Source organism: Zalophus californianus, chromosome 10, assembly GCF_009762305.2.
Source record: "Zalophus californianus isolate mZalCal1 chromosome 10, mZalCal1.pri.v2, whole genome shotgun sequence".
In the NCBI taxonomy this organism is placed as follows: domain Eukaryota; kingdom Metazoa; phylum Chordata; class Mammalia; order Carnivora; family Otariidae; genus Zalophus; species Zalophus californianus.
Window position 1 is genome coordinate 110151780 of NC_045604.1, and position 21386 is coordinate 110173165.

The 21386-nt window shown below is 54.3% G+C and overlaps 1 protein-coding gene across 6 annotated transcripts in view; it reads left to right on the forward strand.

Moving 5' to 3' along the window:
* The window catches only part of TNRC18 (trinucleotide repeat containing 18), an 84766-nt gene that overhangs the window by 41573 nt on the left and 21807 nt on the right, over positions 1-21386 (forward strand). For 5 of the 6 annotated variants that reach the window (XM_027610173.2, XM_027610174.2, XM_027610179.2 and 2 more), the window contains 7 exons: positions 1697-1872; positions 2397-2533; positions 2764-2892; positions 4544-4715; positions 6159-6519; positions 9841-10116; positions 14970-15215. In XM_027610173.2, coding sequence (XP_027465974.2) covers positions 1697-1872; positions 2397-2533; positions 2764-2892; positions 4544-4715; positions 6159-6519; positions 9841-10116; positions 14970-15215 — 1497 coding nt within the window. The remainder of the gene's footprint in view (positions 1-1696; positions 1873-2396; positions 2534-2763; positions 2893-4543; positions 4716-6158; positions 6520-9840; positions 10117-14969; positions 15216-21386) is intronic. The other variant, XM_027610176.2, reaches the window with a different exon arrangement.

Here is a 21386-nt window from a genome sequence, read left to right on the forward strand (position 1 = left end):
GAGGGAGGTCCTGGTGGCCCTCTTCTCTTCCCAGCAGCTGCTGATGGGATGCTGAGCATCAGTCCTCTGCAAAAGGCCCCAGGTCGCGCTGAGAGCTTCCCCACGGGTCACCTCCGTGTTGGTACGGCCACAGGCTGGTGTATTAGTTAGCCAGGGCTCCCGTCACAAACACCGCCTCACCTTGGGGTGGGCCACGTGCTTCATTCAGTCTCATACCAGCCCCTTGGGAGCTGATGGGGTTCCCCGCTTTGCAGCCTCAGTTTCTGTAAGGATATGCAAGAGCAAAACCCGTGGCTCTCAGTCGGCAGTGACACGGCTGGTTTGTCACTGCTTGGGGGAGTACTGCTGACATCTAGTGGGTAAAGGTAGGAGATGCCACTACACCCCTCCTCCAGCGCATGCCCAGGACAGCTGCCCCTGTGGCAGAGGATGAGCTGACCGCACTGTGGAAGGCGCCAAGGTCGGGAAGCCCTGATCTGTGCAAGATAATCACTGACGTTGATGTTGTGGAACTGCACGGTCGGTGGTAAAGAACATACTTTTCTCCTCAGGTGCATGTGAAAAACCAGTACGTCAGGTACATTCACAAAAACCGATCGCATGTTAGATCACCAGGAAAAACACCAATTAAAGAAAAAAAAATCAAAACTCCTTTTACTTTGGGAGAGACTGGAGAGGAGGTGGGCTCTCCCCCATGAGCCACTGCTGAGATTCTCAGTTGGTGCGCCCTTTCGGAAGGGTGGCTGGAATATTTATCAGAGAGAGAAATGTACATACCTTGATCACGTTAATCACACACGTAGGAATTCTCCTAAAACACGTGTGTCCTGTGTGCCTGTCCACCCACTAACCAAAAAAAAAAAAAAAAGTGTAGAAATGACCAAAATGTCGTTAGTAGAGGATTATTTCGATAAATTAAAACTCAGCACTGCAAGAGAATTCTAGGCAGCTGTTACTGGGGTTAGCCACATAAAATTGCTAATATTCTGGTGTTTTTGACCTGCAGAAATGGCAGTTTTTATAAGGTCCAAGCTAATAACATATGGTAGAGCTTCGTTATGCGGGACTGTGAAAAGAGGTGAAGTGTGATTCCGTGTGTGTGGATTGGTGCCGTTTCCCTATTTCTAAAGGACACCCACAGACGTCACGGGCGAATGTTTGCAGAATGTCAGCCGTGGCCCCTCCGGGGGCCGGGGCAGCTCTGCTGGGGAGGGGAAGGTTTTCATCTCTTCACACTTTTCTGCCTGGTTTGTATTTTTTGGGTTCTTGTATTACTTCTACAGTTTATGAAACTTAATCCGGGCTCCTTTTTTTCTGAAAATGAAAACCATGCATATTCTTCATGGCAAATTTAAAGGGCAGAAAAGCAGAAAGAGGCCCACTCTAGAAAGTACCTCCGCCGGCGCCTGGCCACTCTCGGCGACTTTGTGCAGCAGTGGACGTTTGGAACAGGGCCATGCTGTGTGCCCCGGCTCTCACTTCCTCTCACTCAGCACCGTTTCTTGCTTCTCGGAAAGGCTGCGGTCCAGTCATGGGGCCCATGTGGCCTTGGGCAAGCCCCGAGCTGGTCCTGGGCCTCATTCTCCTCCCTGTTTGGGGTCTGAGCGGGGTTGGCTGCTGTGTCCATGAGGCCTGGCCCCAGGCAGCACGGCGGGGCAGGCGCAGAGGCATGGGCTCAGCTGTCTCCTGTGTGCAGGTGCGGAGCGGGGCCTGGCGGTGCGGCCCTCGCTGGAGAGCCTGCTGGCAGCCAGCAGCCACATGCTGAAGGAGGTGTTGGACAGCCCCTTCGTGGACCCGCTCAAGAACCTGCGGCTTCCGCGGGAGCTGAACCCCAACAAGAAGTATAGCTGGATGCAGAAGAAGGAGGAGCGGGTGAGGTGTCCTGGGCCTGTGTTTGCCTGCCTGTGGCCTGTGGGGTGGGAATGGAGGTGGGTCCCCCCGAGATGCCATCTTGCTGGGGACATGGCCGGCTTTGGAGCTGGAAGGGCCTGATCTACTTGCTGTGCAATCCTGGGCAAGCTGTTTCCCCTTTCTGGGTCTCAGTTTATCCATGTAATAATGGGCGACAGCCTGATGGGTCGGGAAGAGCGGGCCTGGCCGTGCCCCTTGCTGCCTGTGGGCCCTGGGCAAGCGCCTCACCTCTTTGAGCCTCCATCTGTAAGTGATGCATAACACGATGGCCCACACTGCTTAAGCAGCTGTCCCGGGCCACTTTGCCCTTGACTCAGCCCTGCAGAGTTGGGTTTTGGTCCTTGTCCTGCGTCCTGCCCACGGCCTTGGCTGGTAAGTGGCAGAGATGGTGTTCGAGCTGGGGCCCCGTCGCCATCAAGCCTCGCCGCTCGTGTCTGTGGTGGGAGCTGGTGGGCGTCGGCATCCTCACCCTGCTCTCCTTGCAGATGTATGCCATGAAGTCCTCCTTGGAAAGCATGGATGCCATGGAGCTGGACTTCCGGATGCGGCTGGCCGAGGTCCAGCGGCGGTACAAGGAGAAGCAGCGAGAGCTGGTGAAGCTGCAGAGACGCCGCGACTCCGAGTGAGTGTGCACCCCAGCCATTTCCCACGGCCCCGGCTGGCCGGGCGACGAGGCCGCAGCAGGTGGTGCCCTGCCTGGGCTCTTGTAGGCGCTGGCGCTCAGTAGGTTGACTGTGCTAGGCCATTAGAGGTGTGTGTGGACCCGAGTGATCTGTGTGTATCGTGTGTCCTTCTCCGCGCCCCCCCCCCCCACCCCCCAGGTTCACAGCCAAGCGTGTGATTCTTTTTAAGGGACAGGCGCGAGGAACCCCATAGAAGCTTGGCACGCAGAGGCCCTGGCAGGCCGAGGAAACGGACCCACGCCCTGAGCGCCCTGTCGCCCCCCCGCAAGAGAGGGAAGAGCCGCAACAGTAGCGGAAAGTAAGGCTGGCCCCTCGGTGGGTCGGGAACTGGCACAGAGCTCGGAGGGGAGGAGCACGGGCCCGCGGCAGGGCCTGTGTCTGGGCACCGGGGACCTCGAGTCCCTCGGGCTCTGACCCACCTGGTTTGGTAGGTCTCAGGGAGCACAGTGCGCACTGCCCGGGCCAGGAGGGTGAGCCAGGCGAGTGGCGAATGGACAGGCAGGCTCACCTACCCGGCACTGAGTGGGCAGATGACCCCAGTGAGAGGTGTCCGTGCCATCAGCTAAGCACTTCACCCATCTTCCTGCCACACCTGCTTCTTCCATGGTTAGGGACTAATTCCCGCTCTTCTCCACGTACCTCCTCCCTGCAAAGGGATCCGCTGAGCTTCCAGCCCCGCTGGGACGGGCTCTGATTTGTGCTGTCACTTGGTTCCCTGTGGGAGTGACAGTGTCATTCCTGTCCTCCCGGCCTGACCCGTTGGCTTGGCGCACCTGAGCCTGTGACCCGGGGCTGCCCCTCTGTGCGCTCCTTGAGTGGCAGCAGAAGCTACGTATGGCACCTCTGGAGGTTTTCTTGAATGGTGGCTGGAATGAGAGCTCTTCCTCCAGGCTAGGCACGGATAGGAATGAGGCTTCGGTCTTCCTGGGTGTCCGGGAGTAGCACGAGCCGAATGAGGCCCATCAGAGGACCGGGGTTGGAGTGTGCCTCGGCTTGGGACATCGGGGCAGGGCAGACTCTGGCGGCCTGGTGCTTGGCTTGAGGAAGCAGAGGGGGCTGCAGGGTGGCTTCGGAAGGCATAGGAGAGGCAGTGGGTTGGCCACAGGTCTTGTCAGAAGGCCACCCCGAGGGCCCCTACAACTTGCATTTATTCTCCTTGGATGTTCCTGTTGGAGGAGAGGATGGAGACTGGAAGAAGTCCCCTACAACCAGCCAAAGGAGGGTAGGGAAGCAGTTCCTGAAGATAGCAGAGGTCAAGGCCTCTAGCAGGCAGCCCCTGTAGGTGGGCGCACTTTCCCGCTTTTGCGTCCCAGCTCCATCCAGTGTTGACTGTGACCTCCGGCTGGGTGCTAGCTTTTTGGAGCCTCAGTTACCCCCCTGTGTAAAAACCAGCACGTAGAACATTGTTTTGTGGCTGAAAGACAAAGCACTTGACAGGAAACAAAGCATATAGTTGGCACCAAGTAAAAATTAGTTGCCCTTATTACTTGTGAGGGTTTTAGCTTAAAGTAGGCAAGAGAAGCCTTCAACCTGGGACCATATCCTGACTGTCTTAATCCCAGGGGTACAGGAGACCAGCCAGTGACTCTTAATCCCCCCTGCCATCCTGGGAGAGTACCTTGACATTTCTGATCCTTGTTCTTGGCACGTTTTGATAAGGTGCGTGTGTGAGTGTATGTGTGAAGAAGCATGAGCGAGAAAGAGGCCAGCAGAGGATACTGCCTTGGAGAAGCGTTTCTTCTTTCCTGTTAAACTCTCATTCTGCCCCATTCACAAATAGAATCCCAGCACCGTAGCTTCACAGGATCCGTCTCCCCAGATCCGTCACTCTGCCATCACTGTCTGTGCTTCGACATCCAGAGCCCACCCTTCAGGGCCGTGAGGGCGGACGCCCAACCCTTGAGTCTTTCCTGGCCAGGGTGCTGACCAGCAGTGCATCTGGGTTTCAGGCTGAGCAGCAAGCCCCTGCTGACGTCGGAGGAGTACGAGCTTGGAGCAGGGATGAGGAAGAGACACAAGGGACCGGAGGAGGAGCACGATGCCCTCGTTGGAACGGGGAAAGCAAGGGGCAGGAACCAGCCTTGGGACGAGCACGAAGCCTCATCAGACTTCATGAGTCAGGTCAGTAAGCCTGTTTTCCAGGTGTGCTGCCGTCTTAGGGTGGAAGGTCTGGAGGGTATTGCAGCGTTCACGCTCCCTCTGCATGTGTGTTGATCTTAGTCCTGCACAGAAACTGTAGAAATGATTGCCTTAGTGCCACAGGGACTGTCCTCCAGTCATCCTTACTGCACCGAGGGGGAAATCAGGGCCCAAGAGGAGGAGGTCAGAGACTTACCAAGGTAGCACAGCCTCAGGTAGAGCAGAGACTGAAAGCCACAACCCTGTGTGTGCTCCCTGACCCTTCGCTGAAGCCACGAAGAGAGACTGCAAGTTCTTAACCAACTAATGCAATTACTGTTGTTTAACAGTATAATTGTGTAATGAGCAGCTTCACCATTCTGTAGTTCTAAGAAACAAGGGCTTGATGCCATTGTAATTTCCTTCTGAACTCTCCAGGGGTAATGGGGTGAGAGCCAACTCCTTGATTTTTCTTATTTCTGCAGAGCATTGAAATCGTCCACTTAAGGCCTTTGTCTCTAAATACTAACGTACCTTGTCATCCCTCCTCATAAAGCTCCACGCAAGGGGGGACTGTTGCCGTTGATTTGGCCACCAGAGGGAAATACTCACATAAGGGAGACTGGATCCAGGAGGAGGGAACAAAGCCAGTCTGTATATCAGGATCCTTTACTGGGCAGATTGGGAAGGATGCTTCTTGCTGTTCAAATGACCCTATCCCAACTTTCTCCCCCGTATGATATGTTACCTGATTAAAGAAAATAGAGCTAAAACGTTCAAGTGAGGGTCATTAATGGCTTTGAAACTGCACATTTCCCTTTGACAGCAAATGACTATAACAGACGTGCAACCAGGAATTTAATCTGCGAGATCTCGAATTGCTCTTTTCTGCTTCGGGCATCCGAGGCACACCCGAGGCATTCTCTTGGCAGCTCCGGCCCATTTAGTTGGATGGGCCGATTTAAATTGTGCTGCAGTCTTCGTGGGCTGCTTTAGGTGGTCGAGTTAAGTGGATCAACCATGCTAGGATGTGGGGTTTCTGTCTTGGTTCCATGCCCCCCCCCCCGCCCCCCCCCCCCCCCCCCCGCCCCCGGCGCGCATCAGCAGGGCCACTTGCTCCAAGGGCTTCCCTAGGAGGCACCGGAGAGCACTGGGGACAGCCAGTGGCAATGCCAGCCTTAGTGATCGCTGAACCCACAGTAACAGCTCTGTGATAAGAACTTCGTGGGCCTAATCTCGGTTCACCTTCACGACCACCCCGAGAGGCCTGCCCGTAATTATCCCCGCTTTATGGAGCGGCAAGAACTGAGGCTCAGAGGGGTTGAGCAGCTTGCCAGAAGCCGCGGGCAGGGAGAAGGGACTGGAGCCCAGCTCCGTCAGAGCCAGTCCGCTGAAACCCCCTGTCCCGTTTCACCAGATGTCTTAACCCGTGACTTCCCTCTGCAGCTGAAGATTAAGAAGAAGAAGATGGCCAGTGACCAGGAGCAGCTGGCCAGCAAGCTGGACAAGGCCCTGTCCCTCACGAAGCAGGACAAGCTCAAGTCGCCCTTCAAGTTCTCGGACAGTTCTGGGGGGAAGTCAAAAGCGAGCGGGGGCTGCGTCAGGTACTTGACGCCCTACGACAGCCTGCTGGGCAAGGACAGGAAGGCGCTGGCCAAAGGCCTCAGCCTGTCCCTCAAAGCCTCCAGAGAAGGTAAACACAAAAGGGCCGCCAAAGCCAGGAAGACGGAGGTGGGCTTCAAGGCCAGAGGCCAGCCCAAGTCGGCCCACTCCCCGTTCGCCTCGGAAGTGAGCAGCTACTCCTACAGTAAGTAGCGGACGCCGCGCCGCCTCGGGGCGCTTCTTTTCTCTCCTCAGTCTCTTTCCGGCCCTCTCGTGGGCGCTCGACGGTCTCTTCCGCTTCTGCGCGGGCTCCACGCCGGAAGCGGGGGTGAGGAAGGCGGAAGTGCCTGTGATTGGCGGGTGGGAGCGGAAGTCCGCCTGCCCGCTTGCGCCGGTCTTCCGCTCGGTGGCCGGAACGCCGTTGGGGCGGAGGCCTGTGCGCCGCAGAGTCGGGGGCCGCTCAGCGGAGAGCCGCCGTTTGCGACGACCGTGGAGGGGAGCCGGCCTCCCCCGCCCACCCGCAGCTCTCCGTCCTCCGGCCGGGGTTTCGGAGGAACGGCATCTGTCCGTAGAGCGCGCGCCGTGCTGGGCAGTGCATTGATGGCTGTGCGGGCTGCGTCTGCCTTTATGTTTCTGACAGCCCTCCAGGTGGCTGCCCCGCGGCTGGACCGCCCGGGTCCGGAGCGTCGAGCGGGGAAGCGCAACCGCTGCTGGACTGAGGGCCTCTCACTGGCTGGGGCCTGCTGCATGGGAGCTCTTTCCCCGGGCACTCGGGAGCGCGGCTTTCCTGAGCCTGGGCCCCCCAGCCTTGGGCCTGGGGTCCACCCTGCTGGCTCTCCGTGGCCTCAGGTGGCGCGCAGTAGGTGTTCCTGGGTGTGTGCGCGCGCCCATGGCTGGCTCTTGTGGTGGCCTCTGGTGGGCCCGGGTTGCCCATGGCACGTAGTTGGTGCTCCTAGGCGTGTGTGTGCAGATGACTGGTCCTCCACAGGCGTTTGGTGGTGCATAATAGGTGCTCCTAGATGTGCGTGGGGGCGGTCGGCTGGCTCTCCAGGGCTTCTGGTGGCGTGTAATAGGTGCTCCTAGGTGTGTGTGGGTGGAGCCCCTGATGCCCAGGACCCACGCGCACTAGGCCTGTGGCGGCTCTGTGAAGGCCAGGAGGGGCTTCGTGGCTCCTGGCAGTTGTCAGCAGGGTCTGTGGTGGGAGTCCCCAGGCCCTGACTAGGGTGTTGCGTGTCTGGGCTTTTGTTGGGCTCTGCGTGGTTCATTGGAGGACTGGTTGAATGTCAAGAAAGTAGACACCTGTAACGCTATGTTAAATTTTGGTTTTTTGAGGGAAGGAAATAAAGATTTTATGGACTTGGAGTTAAATTGTCATCGCCTGCCTCACAGGGCTGTTGGGAGCTCTAAGTGAGCTCATGTTGGTAAAAGCTGGTGGTGGCACGAGATTAAGCTGCTGGTGTTGTGGGTTTTTTTTTTTTTTCTTTTTTAAACATTTGTATGTTTGGTTGCTCAGGACTAATGGGTCTCTAGGGCTGACGCAGAGATGAACGTGTGGTGAACAGCTCCTTTGTACCTTAGGTGTCGAGGCCGTGCTTGATTGCCATAGCTTTTGTGGCCCTCAGTTTTGGATGGGTGTGATCTGAACAGCAGTGCCCAGGCCCTTGGCCACCGTGAGCTCATCTCAGAAACTCCTAACTCTGGAGGAGGAGGGAGGAAGGGCTTTCGTCTGATCTTCCCCACCTCCGCCGGTTTTAGAACGATGGAGGGAGTGGGGGGGATTGCAGCTGCTTTGACTCTGCCAGAAGAATACCGTGCCCCTCCCACTTACAGGTGGTTGGGGTGCATCTAGAGGCCAGAGAGGCTCCGTCCCTGAGGTCTTCGGAGTGCTCTGAGCCTGTGAGTCCACCGTGTGCGGATGTTTGCACGCACGGAGCCGTGTTCAGATTGCTTCTCTGTTACAGCTGTGTTGAAAATCCCACTGTCCCAGTGAGGGAAGGGAGTTACAGTTGCAGCAGAGAGATCAGAAGGTCTGTGTCCCACTAGATGCTGGCTATGAGATGCAGCTGGCTCTGGAGAGAGCTCTTGTGTTTTTTTGGGGGGGTGGGCAGAGCGCAACGTGGGGCTTGATCTCGAGACCCTGAGATCAAGACCTAAGCGGAGATCGAGAGTCGGCCGCTTAACCAACTGAGCCACCCAGGCGCTCGTTTGTATTTTTTATGTTGGCTTTTCTGTAGGTCAACGGGAGGACGAAGTCACAAAGAGGTAAAGAGTGTTTTCTAGCACGGAGATGGCTGGCAGGACATGGGAAGAGAGAAAGCAGCTTTCTTTTTCACTTTGGGTTGTAGGGGTTGGGGGCATGTCTGGTGGGAAGCCAACTTGGTTGTCGTCACCCACGGGCGTCTCCAGCCTGGGATGTGGCCTTGGAAAGGACGGACAGGGGCCTGATGGGGCTTGTCCATGTCACCCCTATCTAGAGTTTTGAGGCCATCTTGCAGTTGGGGTCTTGGAGCGGAAAGCATAGGTACAGGAGGAGGCGGCTAGAGGACACTGCCTCCGCCTCACCTCCTGCACCCAACACACGCACACACGCACACGTTTCTCGTGGACGTGGAGATGGCAGGTGCTGTGCTGCCAGAGCTGTAGCTCTGTTCGTTACTGTTCCTCGTGTCCAGAGTGGATTTTACCAGATCAAGGGATTACACTTTTTGGCTGTGGAGCCGTTTTTCCCAATGAAATCTTGCTTGACAGCTTCACTGATAAAACGGATCAAAATGGTGTGAGGATGTTTGGGGTGGAGTTGAAAGGGGCCAGAGCTGTGCCCGCTTGATGGCCCCCCCTCCCCTCCCCTTTGATCCTCGCCCAGGAAAGCTTGAGAACCCTGGCCTTCCCGCCCTGTGCAGTAAGGCGGGAAGACTTGGGGGAAGCCAGCAGCAGTGTGCTGGTAACACGGCCCTTTGATAGGAAGCCTTGAGTTGGAACATCGCTTGCCAATCTCCTTGGTGTAGCTGCTTTCACGATGGCCCTTGTGATGCTGCTGGCTGGGGAGCTGGGATGCACGTGCTTGATTGCCCTCATGAGTCGGCCTGCGCCGCCCAGCATGCCCCTGGACACTGGTCTTCTGGGGCAGAAGAGCTTTACCCGAGCCCTTCCTTTCTTGGATCTTGTCCCTCCCCAAAAGGAGCCCGTGGGCTGGGTGCAGTGACCTCTGTAGCCCTGGGTGAGGCCTTTCTGAGAGTGGGGCTCCCGCCTCCCCCGGGGCCCAGGAAGGCTGTTCACAGAGGTGGCTGTGTGGCGGGCAGCCACCAGCCTGGAAAGGACGAGCTCTGTGAGGCCTGCGGCCAGGGGGCCTCCCGGGCGAGGTCCAGGCGGTGGGACATGGCTTGTTCATGGCCCGTAGGCATTCGGACCTCTGTGCCCTGGCACGCGCCCGGGCGTTCTCAGAGCCACTGAGAGTATCGGGAGACACCGACCCCCCCCCCCCAGCACCCTATGACTTACTTTATATTAAAAACTACTTTGACTGCAGATACGGACTCAGAGGAAGACGAAGAATTCCTGAAGGACGAGTGGTCTGCCCAAGGCCCGTCCGGCTCCAAACTGACGTCTTCCATCCTGTGTGGCATGGTGGCAAAGAACGGCAAGCCGGCTGGAGGCCCCAAGCTGAGCAAGAGGGGCCTGACGGCCGCCCGGACTCTGAAACCCAAGCCGGCCGCGGGCAGGAAGCAGCCCTTTTGTTTGCTGCTTCAAGAGGTCGAGGCCCGTTCCTCCTTCAGCGATTCTTCGGAGGACTCGTTTGACCAAGGTTACTAGCTCCAAACACAAAATACCTTCCGTGTTTTCTAGCGAGAGAGTGAGTGAGAGAGAGCGCGAGAGAGCGAGCGCGAGCGAGCGAGCGAGCACGCAGGAGATGGCGGGCAGAGGTGGCCCATCTGGGACACCTCGGGAAGGGCGGCCGTCTTGGTTCTTGGCAGCGTAGCCTGCTGTATCCGCCTGAGTCCTTCTATTTTTGTTCTTATTTGTACCTGTATCATTGTGATAACGCCACGGCCTGGCTCTTTTTGAGCTTTTATTACGGACTGTTTTTAGTCTTCACTCTCCTCCGCGCTCCCCCTCTGCCCCCCTCCCCGCCTCCTCTGCCCCCCTAGACCGCAGGCCTGGGTCGGGTTCTCTCGGGCGCAGCCAGAGGAGGCCTCCCGAGGGACATTTTGTAAATGGAATTCTGTCGTGTGGGCGTGTGACTTGATGTTTGTACCGCGATTTTGGTAATACCAAGCTTTATTAAACATACCGAGTTCATTTTTAACTAAACCCGTGTGCCTTGTCTCTCTTGCTGTGTCCTTACTAGACCGTTAGGTTGCCGCCCCCCCCATTTGTTCCTCCCCCCCCCTCCCCCTCCTCCCCGCCCCACGGGGGTAGAGCTGGAATATGCGTCTGCCGCTCTTCTCTATTATTCAAATATCCCTGGTAGCTGTTGGCATGCGTTCATTCTTCAGGCTCAAAGTCAACTGCGTTCACCTCCAGCTTCATCTTTTGTTTTTTTTGTTTTTTTTAGCTGCTTGTTTGTTTTTTATTTTCTTAAAGCTGTGTTTCTATGTAACAGCGGTTTAAAAAATATAAACACTTGTTTTCTAACACATATTTCTGTTTTTAAGGGCGTGTAGGCAGTGCAGGGTCAAGACCATTTGCTGCCCCGAGTTTTGTGGGGAGATTTGAAAGCGTGGGCTTTATTGCCACGTTGAGCGGTGGGGCCCAGGCTTCGGAGAGAGCACTGGCCTCGGAGCCCACAGGCCTGGTCTGCTGGCAGCCCCACCCCGCCCTGGGCCCTCCTGTGCCTCACCAGTGCAGAGAGGGTAGGGTTCAGTGATCCCTGCGAACATCCAGGCTCTGACTTCCCCACGCGTTAGAAGTGTCCTAGGGGCAAGTGGGGGAGCCAGAGGATCCTGAAATGTTTCCTCACCCAGGTTTAGGATTTGCTTCAGGGTGGACCCCCTTCAGGGATTCCCAGAGCCTAGATCCCATGCCCCCTGAGTGAGGCTCAGGCATATAGAGGCCAACCTGGACGGGCACCGGCTCGGGCCCTGGGACCAGATGCTACCCTACTTCCGGCCCTGCTCCCATTCCTGGTCTGCCTTCTCCCTGCCCACACCTCTCATCCTGACTCACCCGGATCCATTTTGGATGACCAGGAGATGGCACAGTAGGGAGCCAGGTGCCTTCGGGACCCACATTCTCTTGAGCTGTGCCACGCCTGAGGGAATGGAATCTGGGCCAAGGAGCAGGGAGGTCACTAACTCGCCAGTCAGCCTCATTTGCCCCTAGCCCTGGCCTCTGTGGACCAGTCTGGCAGGTTCACCATTCTCCTCCCTCCCTTCCCGACCCCTTCCTCCCTCCCCCCCTTGGCTCCTCCCCTTTAAAGCCAGAGATCCAGCTTCCACGTGTTTAAGCTCTCCTGCCCCAGCTCAGACCCTGTAGAGAGGCAGGCAGCCCCTTCAGATGTCTTAGCATGCGGCCGTTTGCCCGGAGTGGGCAGAGGGAGCCGGGGGGCCCTCAGACCAGGCTGGATGCAGCAGTGGAGAGAGCCCAGCTAGGGGGAGGGGAGGGGAGGGGGAACCCCCCCCCACCCCCGTTGCACGCACACACGCACGCATGGTCAGGTCTTGACAGGGATATTTGGGTAATAGGGTTTTCCTGACATCTGGTACTAAAACACCTGACTGCTTGGCTTTCTAGTGTCTGCTCTTTCCCCCCAGCAGCTTGACCATACCTTCACCCTTGATCCCTACCCATGATGCTTTGAATGTCTGTTTTGGTCTCTTGCATTTGCTCTCACGCTGCACTCTGGACGCAAAGCGAAGGCTGGGAGTAGGGCAGACGGCGCAGCGGGTCACTGAGCTTGGGTCCGAGCCTGGCTCGTTGCTCCGTAGGTAGGCAAAACCCTTTCGTTGTGTTCCCTCTGCACCTCCCCTCCTCGGGGTTTGCCCCCATCGGCTATGGCAGCAGCGGATTGCTTTGGCATTTATCGATCGGGTTTTGGAAAACCAAACCAAACCAAACCAAGTTACAACAGACAATCCCACATACTGAGCCAAGGGTTTTTTGGTTTTGTTTTTGGTTTTGGTTTTTTTTTAATAAGAAAAAGTTTTTCTGTATTACCTTGGGCTTCTTGGTTGGGAGTTTTTTCTCCCTCTGCCCTTGGCAAACTCTGTTGCCTCAGGTGTGGACAGCTCCAGAAAGGCTTCCTTGGTCCTGAGACCCCCCCCCCCCTGCTCCCCCAGCCCCGCAGACCCCAGCCTGAGCAGACCAGCCACCGTGGGAAGCAGCCAGTGGGGGCTTTTGAGGGTCGCAGCAGCTGGAGGTGGGGGAGGGTCTCCGGAGACCAATTTTGCTCTGTGGGAAGCAAACCCTGCTTTTGGCTTTTTCCTTCCAAGCACTTTTCCATGTCAGGGTGCTGGGATTGGGCTGCTGCTGGCCGACTGGTATCCGAGGTAGACATTCTGGGCATCCAGAAACCCAGAGCCAGCCCTCCGCCACTGGACGTTGCTGGTGGGGAATCCTTCTGGATGCGAGAGAGTTCTGGAGTCTCCACACCTGAGCATCCAGGGAAGGCGTTCTCTAGAAGGGAAAACTGGCCACACGTCTGACTCTGTGCCCCCACCCCAGCCAGCCCCCCGCCCGCCACCCTGCTCAAATTGACCAACCCCAGGGAGGCCTGATGTGGGGGACCCAGGCGCTGCCGAAAGTCTGCCTACACTTAGCCTGCTTTGCCGCTGTGGCCCACTGGGGCGGAGACAACCATGTGATGTCCGCAATGTGAATGGATCGCAAGCGTGCACTGCCTGCTTCTGCCTGCCTGCCCCACTGGCCTCCATCCTGCTTCATCCATTGCTCTGGGAGCCGGACCTCCCGCCGCCGCCTCCTCCTCCTCCTCCTCCTCCTCCTAACAAACCTGTCTCTGCCTCCTTCCTTTCTCAGCTCTCTTCAGGGATTCCTTAAGCTCATTTCCACCCCCCTCACTCAACAGAGACCCAGGCTCCCTCGGAAAAATGGGTAGGCAGAACCCCTGCCCCCATTGGCGCACCTGGGGCCACCACTTTGGGCTGCTAGTTGCACCCAAGCAAGCAGGTGGCTTGGGGTGTGGAGGGAGAACGTGGAGTTGGCCGTCTGTGTCTGCCCCTCTCCGTTCCCTGAGCCCAGGCACTCCCTGCCCGAGATAGAGCTGGGGTGGGGGGGCACCTCCTTACGTCCCTTCCCGCTTCCTGCTGCAGAGAGCCGCCCCCAGCCTTGCCGGGCCCTGCCCTTGGTCAGCGGCCCCCAGAGTCACCTTCACGCTCCCAGCAGTCCGAGCAGACAGGCACCTTTGGGCAGGTGTCCCCGGGGCGTCCCCTGGGCAGTTAGCCCCTGATGCTCTCTTGCCTGCCCGCCCTCGCGGTGTTAGGCTGTCTCCCTGGAAAGGTCAGAAGCAAGGTGTTAACTCCCTGCGGTCTCTCTTCTTGGTGGAGAGCTTGGTTCACGTGCAGGGAGCACTGCCTTTCGTGGACTCCCTGCCAGCCTGCTGCCTGCCCCACCTTTGTTCCCACGGCCCCTGCTGGGCTCAGGGCTGTAGGTCCCTGGGTGGCAGGCCAGTTCCTGGGAAGAAGCGCACCAAGTCTCTATTCACCAACTGGAGAGACTGGAGCGTCGTCAGATTCTTTCTGGGAGACTCTGGGTGACAAGACAGCAAGGCAGCCCTGGGTTTGAGTTCTGCCTGAGTGCTTGGCCACGCCGAGCCTCAGTCTTCTGGTGCAGAGTGGGCTGACCTGCGTGCCCTTTCCCTTCCTGGCTCCCCGCGTCAGGAGGCATAGCCAGCTTGTGGCTCCCTTGGCCCCGGGGACAGCAGTTTTGTAGAACGGGCTGGCCCTGTTTCTGTGTGGTCCTTGTTAGGCTTGCAAAGGGCTTTTTCCAGCGTACGTGTGATCCTAAGTCTCCCCTTAGCTGGGTGGGTGGGCTGGGAGGGCCACCCCATGCCACAGATGAGTAAGTGCTCGTAGAAAGTGCTCACAGAGGGCCGGGATTTGCTCCAGGCTCCCCGGCGTGGGGGTATTGCTGGGAAGTCGCCTTTGGACCCCAGAGCTTGCTCAAGAAGAGACCGAACTCCACCTTCTCCTGTCACTAGCCCCAGACCCCGAGGCACCTGAGTCCCCGGGGCCCTCTCCCACCCCCTCTCTGCCCCTCCCTGGCCTCCTCTTTCCTGCTCTCCTGCCTCCTTTCTCAGCCTCCATGTCGTGCGTCGGGGCGTGTGTGTGCGTGTGCGCGTGAGATGGTGGCGAGAGCTGTCTCCAGTCCTTGTCCGTGTGTCTGTCCCCCTCGCCACAGCACAGGTGCACGTCGGTGTCCCCCTTACAGAAACCCTCCGATTCCCAAAGCCGCTGCCCGCCTCTGGGCCGTCCAGGATGCCCACGTCTTGGGCTCGCTTTGATGGGGGCACTGGGTCCTCGGGGCGGGGGGGGGGCGGATTTATGGGCTGGTATTGGATCCACCCCCGGCCGACGAGGAGCGAGGAGCTAGGCCGGAGCTGTGTGGCACCCCTCGCTGGTGCTCGGGCCGAGTAGGGGCGGGGTGGGGGGGCGGCACCTGCCTAGGCCCAGGCTCTGACTCGCGCCCTGTTTTCTGCACCAGATGAGAGCTCCGAGGAGGACGAGGAGGATGAGCCGGAGGAGGAGGAGCCCGAGGCCGCCGGCGGCTATAGGCTGGGGGCCCGGGAGCGGGCCCTGTCGCCAGGCCTGGAGGAGAGCGGGCTGGGCCTGCTGGCCCGCTTTGCAGCCAGCGCCCTCCCCAGCCCCACAGTGGGGCCGTCCCTATCAGTGGTGCAGCTGGAGGCCAAGCAGAAGGCCCGGAAGAAGGAAGAGCGGCAGAACCTGATGGGTAAGTACCGGCAGGTGGGATGCAGGGGCACTTGGAGAAGGGTAGGAGCAGCGCTGGGGCCCGCTGGAGCCGTGCCTCGTGGGCCAACGCCATCCCGAGCAGCGTGGTACTGGGGACGTGGGCCTGGCCTGCCCCGGGAGGGGGGGTCCAGAAGCTGTGCCCCTGATCTGCACCCTGGGGGGCTGTAGAAGCCCAAGGGAGGCTGCCCCAGGTAGGCGACACCCAGGCCGAACCCTGAGAGAGAAGTGGGAACCGGCTGAGCACACACAGAGAAGTAGACGAGCAGGATCTTTAAGTCTGCGCATTCGAGGCAGTTCACTTTGTGAGATGGGCATGTGGCCCGCGGTTGGGGCCTGGAGAAGGTCGTCACTGGCGGGGGTGGGGGGGGGGTCGCGTGCCGTGTCACTGTTAGCCAGGCTTACTGTCCCACTTCCCTGACAGGCAGACGGAGACAGCCGGCTCTGAGGCTCGGGCCGGAGGCTAGGCTGTGTCCTGGCCCCGCTTCCTTCCTCTCTGCGTCTCTAGTCAGATGCCTGCCTTCTTGAGACAAACGGGACCTTCTCCCGGGCCCACCCCCATTCTCACTGGGCCAAGTGTCCCCTCCTGGACCCGCCCCTGCTGCACCTGGGGTGCCGGGGACTGAGACGGTCCCACGTGTGTTCGGGCCGTGAGCTCACCTGGCCTCAGCCGGGCCACGTCTTCGGCCTGGCCTTCCTGCCCTTTCCTGAGCCTCCGGGATCCATGTGAGACCCCCTGGCAGGGGCTGGGACAGGGAGAATGGGCACTGCGGTGCCCCCCTGCTCTACCCCCGGGTCTCCCCCAGCTGCCCCTGGCTTCATGCCCTGCAGGCTACAGGACAAAAGCTCATTCCTGTGGCCTGTACCGCCTCGTGGGACAGCTTCACAGTCTGGGGCACTGCCTTCGGCTCAGGTCATGGGGCAGCTTCACAGTCTCCAGGCCCCGATCCTCCTTCCTTCCTCTTACTGCTCCCTCTCTCTCACCCCTCCATGTCCTGCCGCTGTTCCCTGGGGGCTTTGGGCCTGGCTCCCCTGGGCAGTGGCGCTGGCCTCCCTCCTGGCTACCCCATCTCAGCTATTCTTTATACGTAAGCAGCTGGAGGGCTCTTCCTCAAAGCTCAAACTTGATCAGACCACTTCTCTGTTGAGAACCTCTGACTGGTTCCCTGTCGCCCCGTGGTCACATTCCACCTGTCTGACCCCAAGCATCAGGCTGTGGCTACCCAGAGCAGCATGCTGTCCACAGGCCCCATCCTCATATCCCTAAATGCACCAGCCGTCTTAGAACTCGCAGTCTTCCTTTTATCCAGGTTGTCAACTATATTGGCAGAGAGTTCCTCCTTTTATACTTTTTAACTCTGAGGGGGTCTATAGTGATGTTTCCTTTTTCATTGCCAATACAAATAATTTGTTTCTGCTGTATTTCTTGATCAGTGTGGCTAGAGGTTATCAATTTCATTGATTTCTGCTCTTTATTATTTCCTTCCTTCTGTTTGGGTGTAATTGCCAACCATTTCCTGTTTTTTAACGTGCAACCTTAGGTTATCAACTTGGGATGTTCTTTTCTTGTGGAGACCTTGAAAGTTCCCTCTGAACCTTGCTTTAGCTGCGCCTCACACATTTTCCGTTGTCCTGTTTTCATTGTTACTCTCAGTTCAACACATTTCTTAATTTATCTTGTGATTTCTACTTTTCATCCAATGATTACTTAGAAGTATTATTTGTTTTCCAAATACTGGTGGGGGTTACCTGGTTATTTTATTACGACTGATTTCTAACATCATTCCATCTTGGTCAGAGAAAATACTCTGTATAGTTTCAGTCTTTTAAAACTTTAAAAATTTGAGGGTATATGGTGTTTCATAGTGTATACTTAAAAGAATGCATCTTCTGATGTCATTATATACAGTGTTCTGTAAATCATTCAGTTCTGTCAGGCAAGGCAGTGTGTTTGGAAGTGCTAAGATCTTGTGCATCTTTGCTAGTTTTTGTCTAGTTTTCTCAGTTGCTTACAGGTGGGTATAAAATGTCCAGCTATGATTGCGGGATTTTCTTTCTCCTTATAATTTAATTCTGTGGATGTTCGCTTCATGTGTTTGAAGCTCTGTTATTGGGTGCATATATATGTTTATGATTGCCTGTTAAATTGGTCCTTTTATCATTGCAAAGTATTCTTTTCTTTTTTTTTAAAGATTTTATTTATTTATTTGAGAGAGAGAGAATGAGAGAGAGAGCGAGAATGAGAGAGAGAGCACATGAGAGGGGGGAGGGAGGGTCAGAGGGAGAAGCAGACTCCCTGCCGAGCAGGGAGCCCGATGCGGGACTCGATCCAGGGACTCTAGGATCATGACCTGAGCCGAAGGCAGTCGCTTAACCAACTGAGCCACCCAGGCGCCCCATTGCAAAGTATTCTTTTCTATCTCTTAATATATTTTGTTTCGAAGTCCCTTTTATCTGGTAGTAGACAGTCACTCCTCCTTTCTTATGCTTCCTATTTGCATAGTATATCTTTTCCTGGTCATTTACTGTCATCTTTCCTTTGTCTTCGTGTTTAATTTTTCTTTTAAAGATTTATTTATTTTGGGAGAGTGAGAATGAGAGAGACAGAAAGAGAGAGAGCACATGAGAGGGGGGAGGGTTAGAGGGAGAAGCAGGCTCCTCGCCGAGCAGGGAGCCCGATGCGGGACTCGATCCCGGGACTCCAGGATCATGACCTGAGCCGAAGGCAGTCGCTTAACCGACTGAGCCACCCAGGCGCCCACCTTTGTCTTCATATTTAAAGTGAGTCTCTTACAGACAGCTTATAGTTGGGTCCTTATTTTTTTAATTTTTTTTTTTTTTTTTTTAGATTTTGTTTATTTGAGAGAGAGAGAGAGACAGAGAGAGAGAGAGAGAGCACAAGTGGGGAGGAGCGGGAGAAGCAGGCTCCCCACAGAGCAGGGAGCCCGATGCGGGACTGGATCCCAGGACCCTGGGATCATGACCCGAGCCGAAGGCAGATGCTTAACCGACTGAGCCACCCAGGCGCCCTGGGTCCTTCTTTTTAATCTGTTTTGTAATCTCGGTCATTTTGCTGGAGTGTTTAATCTGTTAATATTTAATGTAATTATTGACATGGTCAGGCTTGAATCTACCCTTTTTTAGAAATAATAGCTGTGTTGAAATATAATTCACGTAACATAAAATTCACCCTTTGAAGTGTACAATTTGATGGCTTTTCTTGTGTTCACAGAGGTGTGCAACCATTACCACTGTCCAATTTCAGGGCATTTTTTCCCCTTCCCCCCCAAAGAAGCTCCATACCCATTCACATCACTCCCCATATTCTTCCAACCCCCTAACCCTAGGCAGCCATTACTCTCTGTCTTCTATGCATTTCTCTATCTTGGACATTTGGACATTTCATATAAATGAAATCATATAACACGTGGCCTTTTGTGTCTAGCTTCTTTTCACTTGTTACAATTGTTTGAGGGTTCATCCATGTTATATATCAGTACTTTGTTCCTTTTTTTTTTTAAATTGACTTTATTTTTTAGAGCAATTTGAGGTTTATAGCACAATTGAGAGGAAGATACAGATTCCTCTTGACCCCCTGCCCTGCACACATGCACAGCCTCCCCCATTATCGACATTCTCTGCCACGGTGGTGCATTTGTTACCACTGATGAGCCTACATCGACACATCACTGTCACCCAGGATCCATAGTTTACGTTAGGATTCACTCCTGGTGTTGTAGAATCTGTGGGTTTGGGCAAATGTGTGTGGCCACCATTACACTGTCATGGAAAGCAGTTTCACTGCCTAACAATCCTCTGTGCCCCACCTGTTCATCTCTCTCCTCTCCTCGCATGCCTGGCGATCACTGATATTCTGACTGTCCCCATAGTTTTGCCTTCTCCAGAACGTCGTGTCGTTGGAATCGTACAGCATGGTGTCTTTTCAGATTGGCTTCTTTCAGTTAATAGTATGCATAGAAGTTTCCTCCGTGTCTTTCCACGACCTGATAGCTTGTTTCTTTTTAGCTCTGAATAATACTCCATTGTCTGGATGGACCACAGTTTATTCATTCATTCATTCATTCATTCATTCATGTACTCAGGGCGTCTAGGACATCTTGGTGGCATCCAAGTTTTGGCAGTTTTGACTAAAGCTGCTATAAACATCTGTGTGCAGTTTTTTTTATGTGTGGACGTAAGTTTTCAACTCCTTTGGGTAAGTACCAAGGAGTGTGATTGCTGGATCTATATGGTAGGAGTCCGTTTCGTTTTGTGAGAAATTGCCATAATGTCTTCCAAAGTGGCTGCACCATTTTGTATTCCCAGCAGCAATGAATGACAGATCTTGTTGCTACACATCCCTGCCAGCACTTAGGATTAGTGTTTTGGATTTTGGACATTCTAATAGGTGTGTGGTGGTATCTTGTTTTAATTTGCATTTTCCTAATAACATGATGTGGAACATCTTTTCACGTGCTTATTTGCCATCTGTGTAATTTTGGTGACATGTCTGTTAGGATTTTTGACCCACTTTTTACATTGGGTTGTTTTCCTAATGTTGGATTTTAAGAGTTCTTTATCTGTTTTGGAAAACAGTCCTTTATCAGGTGTGTCTTTTGCCAATATTTTCTCCCAGTCTATGGCTTGTCTTTTCATTCTCTTTATGGAGTCTTTTCACAAAGCAGAAATGTATAATCTTAGGGAAGTCCAGCTTTTGTGGATTGGGCGTTTGGTGTTGTAGCTAAAGATTCACTGCCAGGCCCAAGGTCATCTAGATTTCTCCTACATTATCTCCTAGGGGTTTTTTAATTTTGCGTGTTAACCTTTGGGCCTGTGATCCATTTTGAGTTAATTTTTGTGAAGGGTGTAAGATTCATTACATTCACTTTTTTGCATGTGGCTCTCCACTGGTTCCGCTGCCATTTGTTGAAAAGACATATCCTTTCTCCATTGTATTGCCTTTACTCCTTTGTTAAAGATTATTTGACTATATTAATGGGAGTCTATTTTTGGGCTCTTTTCTGTTCCATTGATCTGGTTGTCTTTTCTTTTGCCAATATCTCACTGTCCTGATGACTGTAGCTTTTACAGTAAGCCTTGTAGTCAGGTACTTCCAGTCTTCTGACCTTGACCTTCTTCCATCTTGAGCTGTCCATTCTGGGTCTCTTGACTCTCCATATAAACTTCGGCATTAGTGTATTGATATCCACTTCTGGGATTTTGAGTGGAATTGTATTGAATCCATAGCTCAAACTGGGAAGAATTGACATCTTGACAATATCAAGTCTTCCTATCCATGAACATGGAAAGTCTTCTTTGATTTCTTTCATCAGAGTTTTGTAGTTTTCATCCCATAGATCTTGTGCATATTTTGTTAGATTTAGCCTAAGTATTTCATTTTGGGGAGTGCTAACGCAAACAGTATTGTGTTTTAAATTTCAAATTCCGCTTGTTCATTGCTAGTATGTAGGAAAGTGATTGACTTTTATATATGAAGGTTGTAAAATGTGGCCTTGCTGTAATTGCTAATCAATTCTAGGAGATTTTTTGGTTGATTCTTTCAGGTTTTCTACATAGACACTTAAGTCCTCTATGAACAAAGGCAGTTTTATTTCTTCCTTCCCTATCAATATGCTTTTTTCCCCCCCTTGTCTTGTTACATTAGCTAGGACTTGCAGTATGATACTGAAAAGGAGTGGTGACAGGGGACATCCTTGCCTTGTTCCTGATCTTAGTGGGAAATCCTCTAGTTTTTCACCAGTTAAGTATGATGTACGGTTTTTATAGATGTTCTTCATCAAGTTGAGGAAGTTTTCTTCTATTCCTAGTTTACTGAGAGTTTTTATCATGAACTGATGTTGGATTTTGTCAAATGCTTTCTCTCTACCCATTAATACGATCATGAGATATTTCTTCTTTGGCCTGTTGGGATTACATTAATTGATTTTTGATTTTTGAATGTTGAACAAGCCCTGCATAACGGGGATAAATCTCACTTAGTTGTGGCGTATAATGTTTTCTCATACATTGTTGGATTTGATTTGCTAATATTTTGTTGAGTATTTTTTGCATTTATGTTTATGAGAGATATTGGTCTGTAGTTTTCTTGTAGTGTCTTTGTCTGGTTTTGGTATTCGAGTAATTCTGGCCTCAT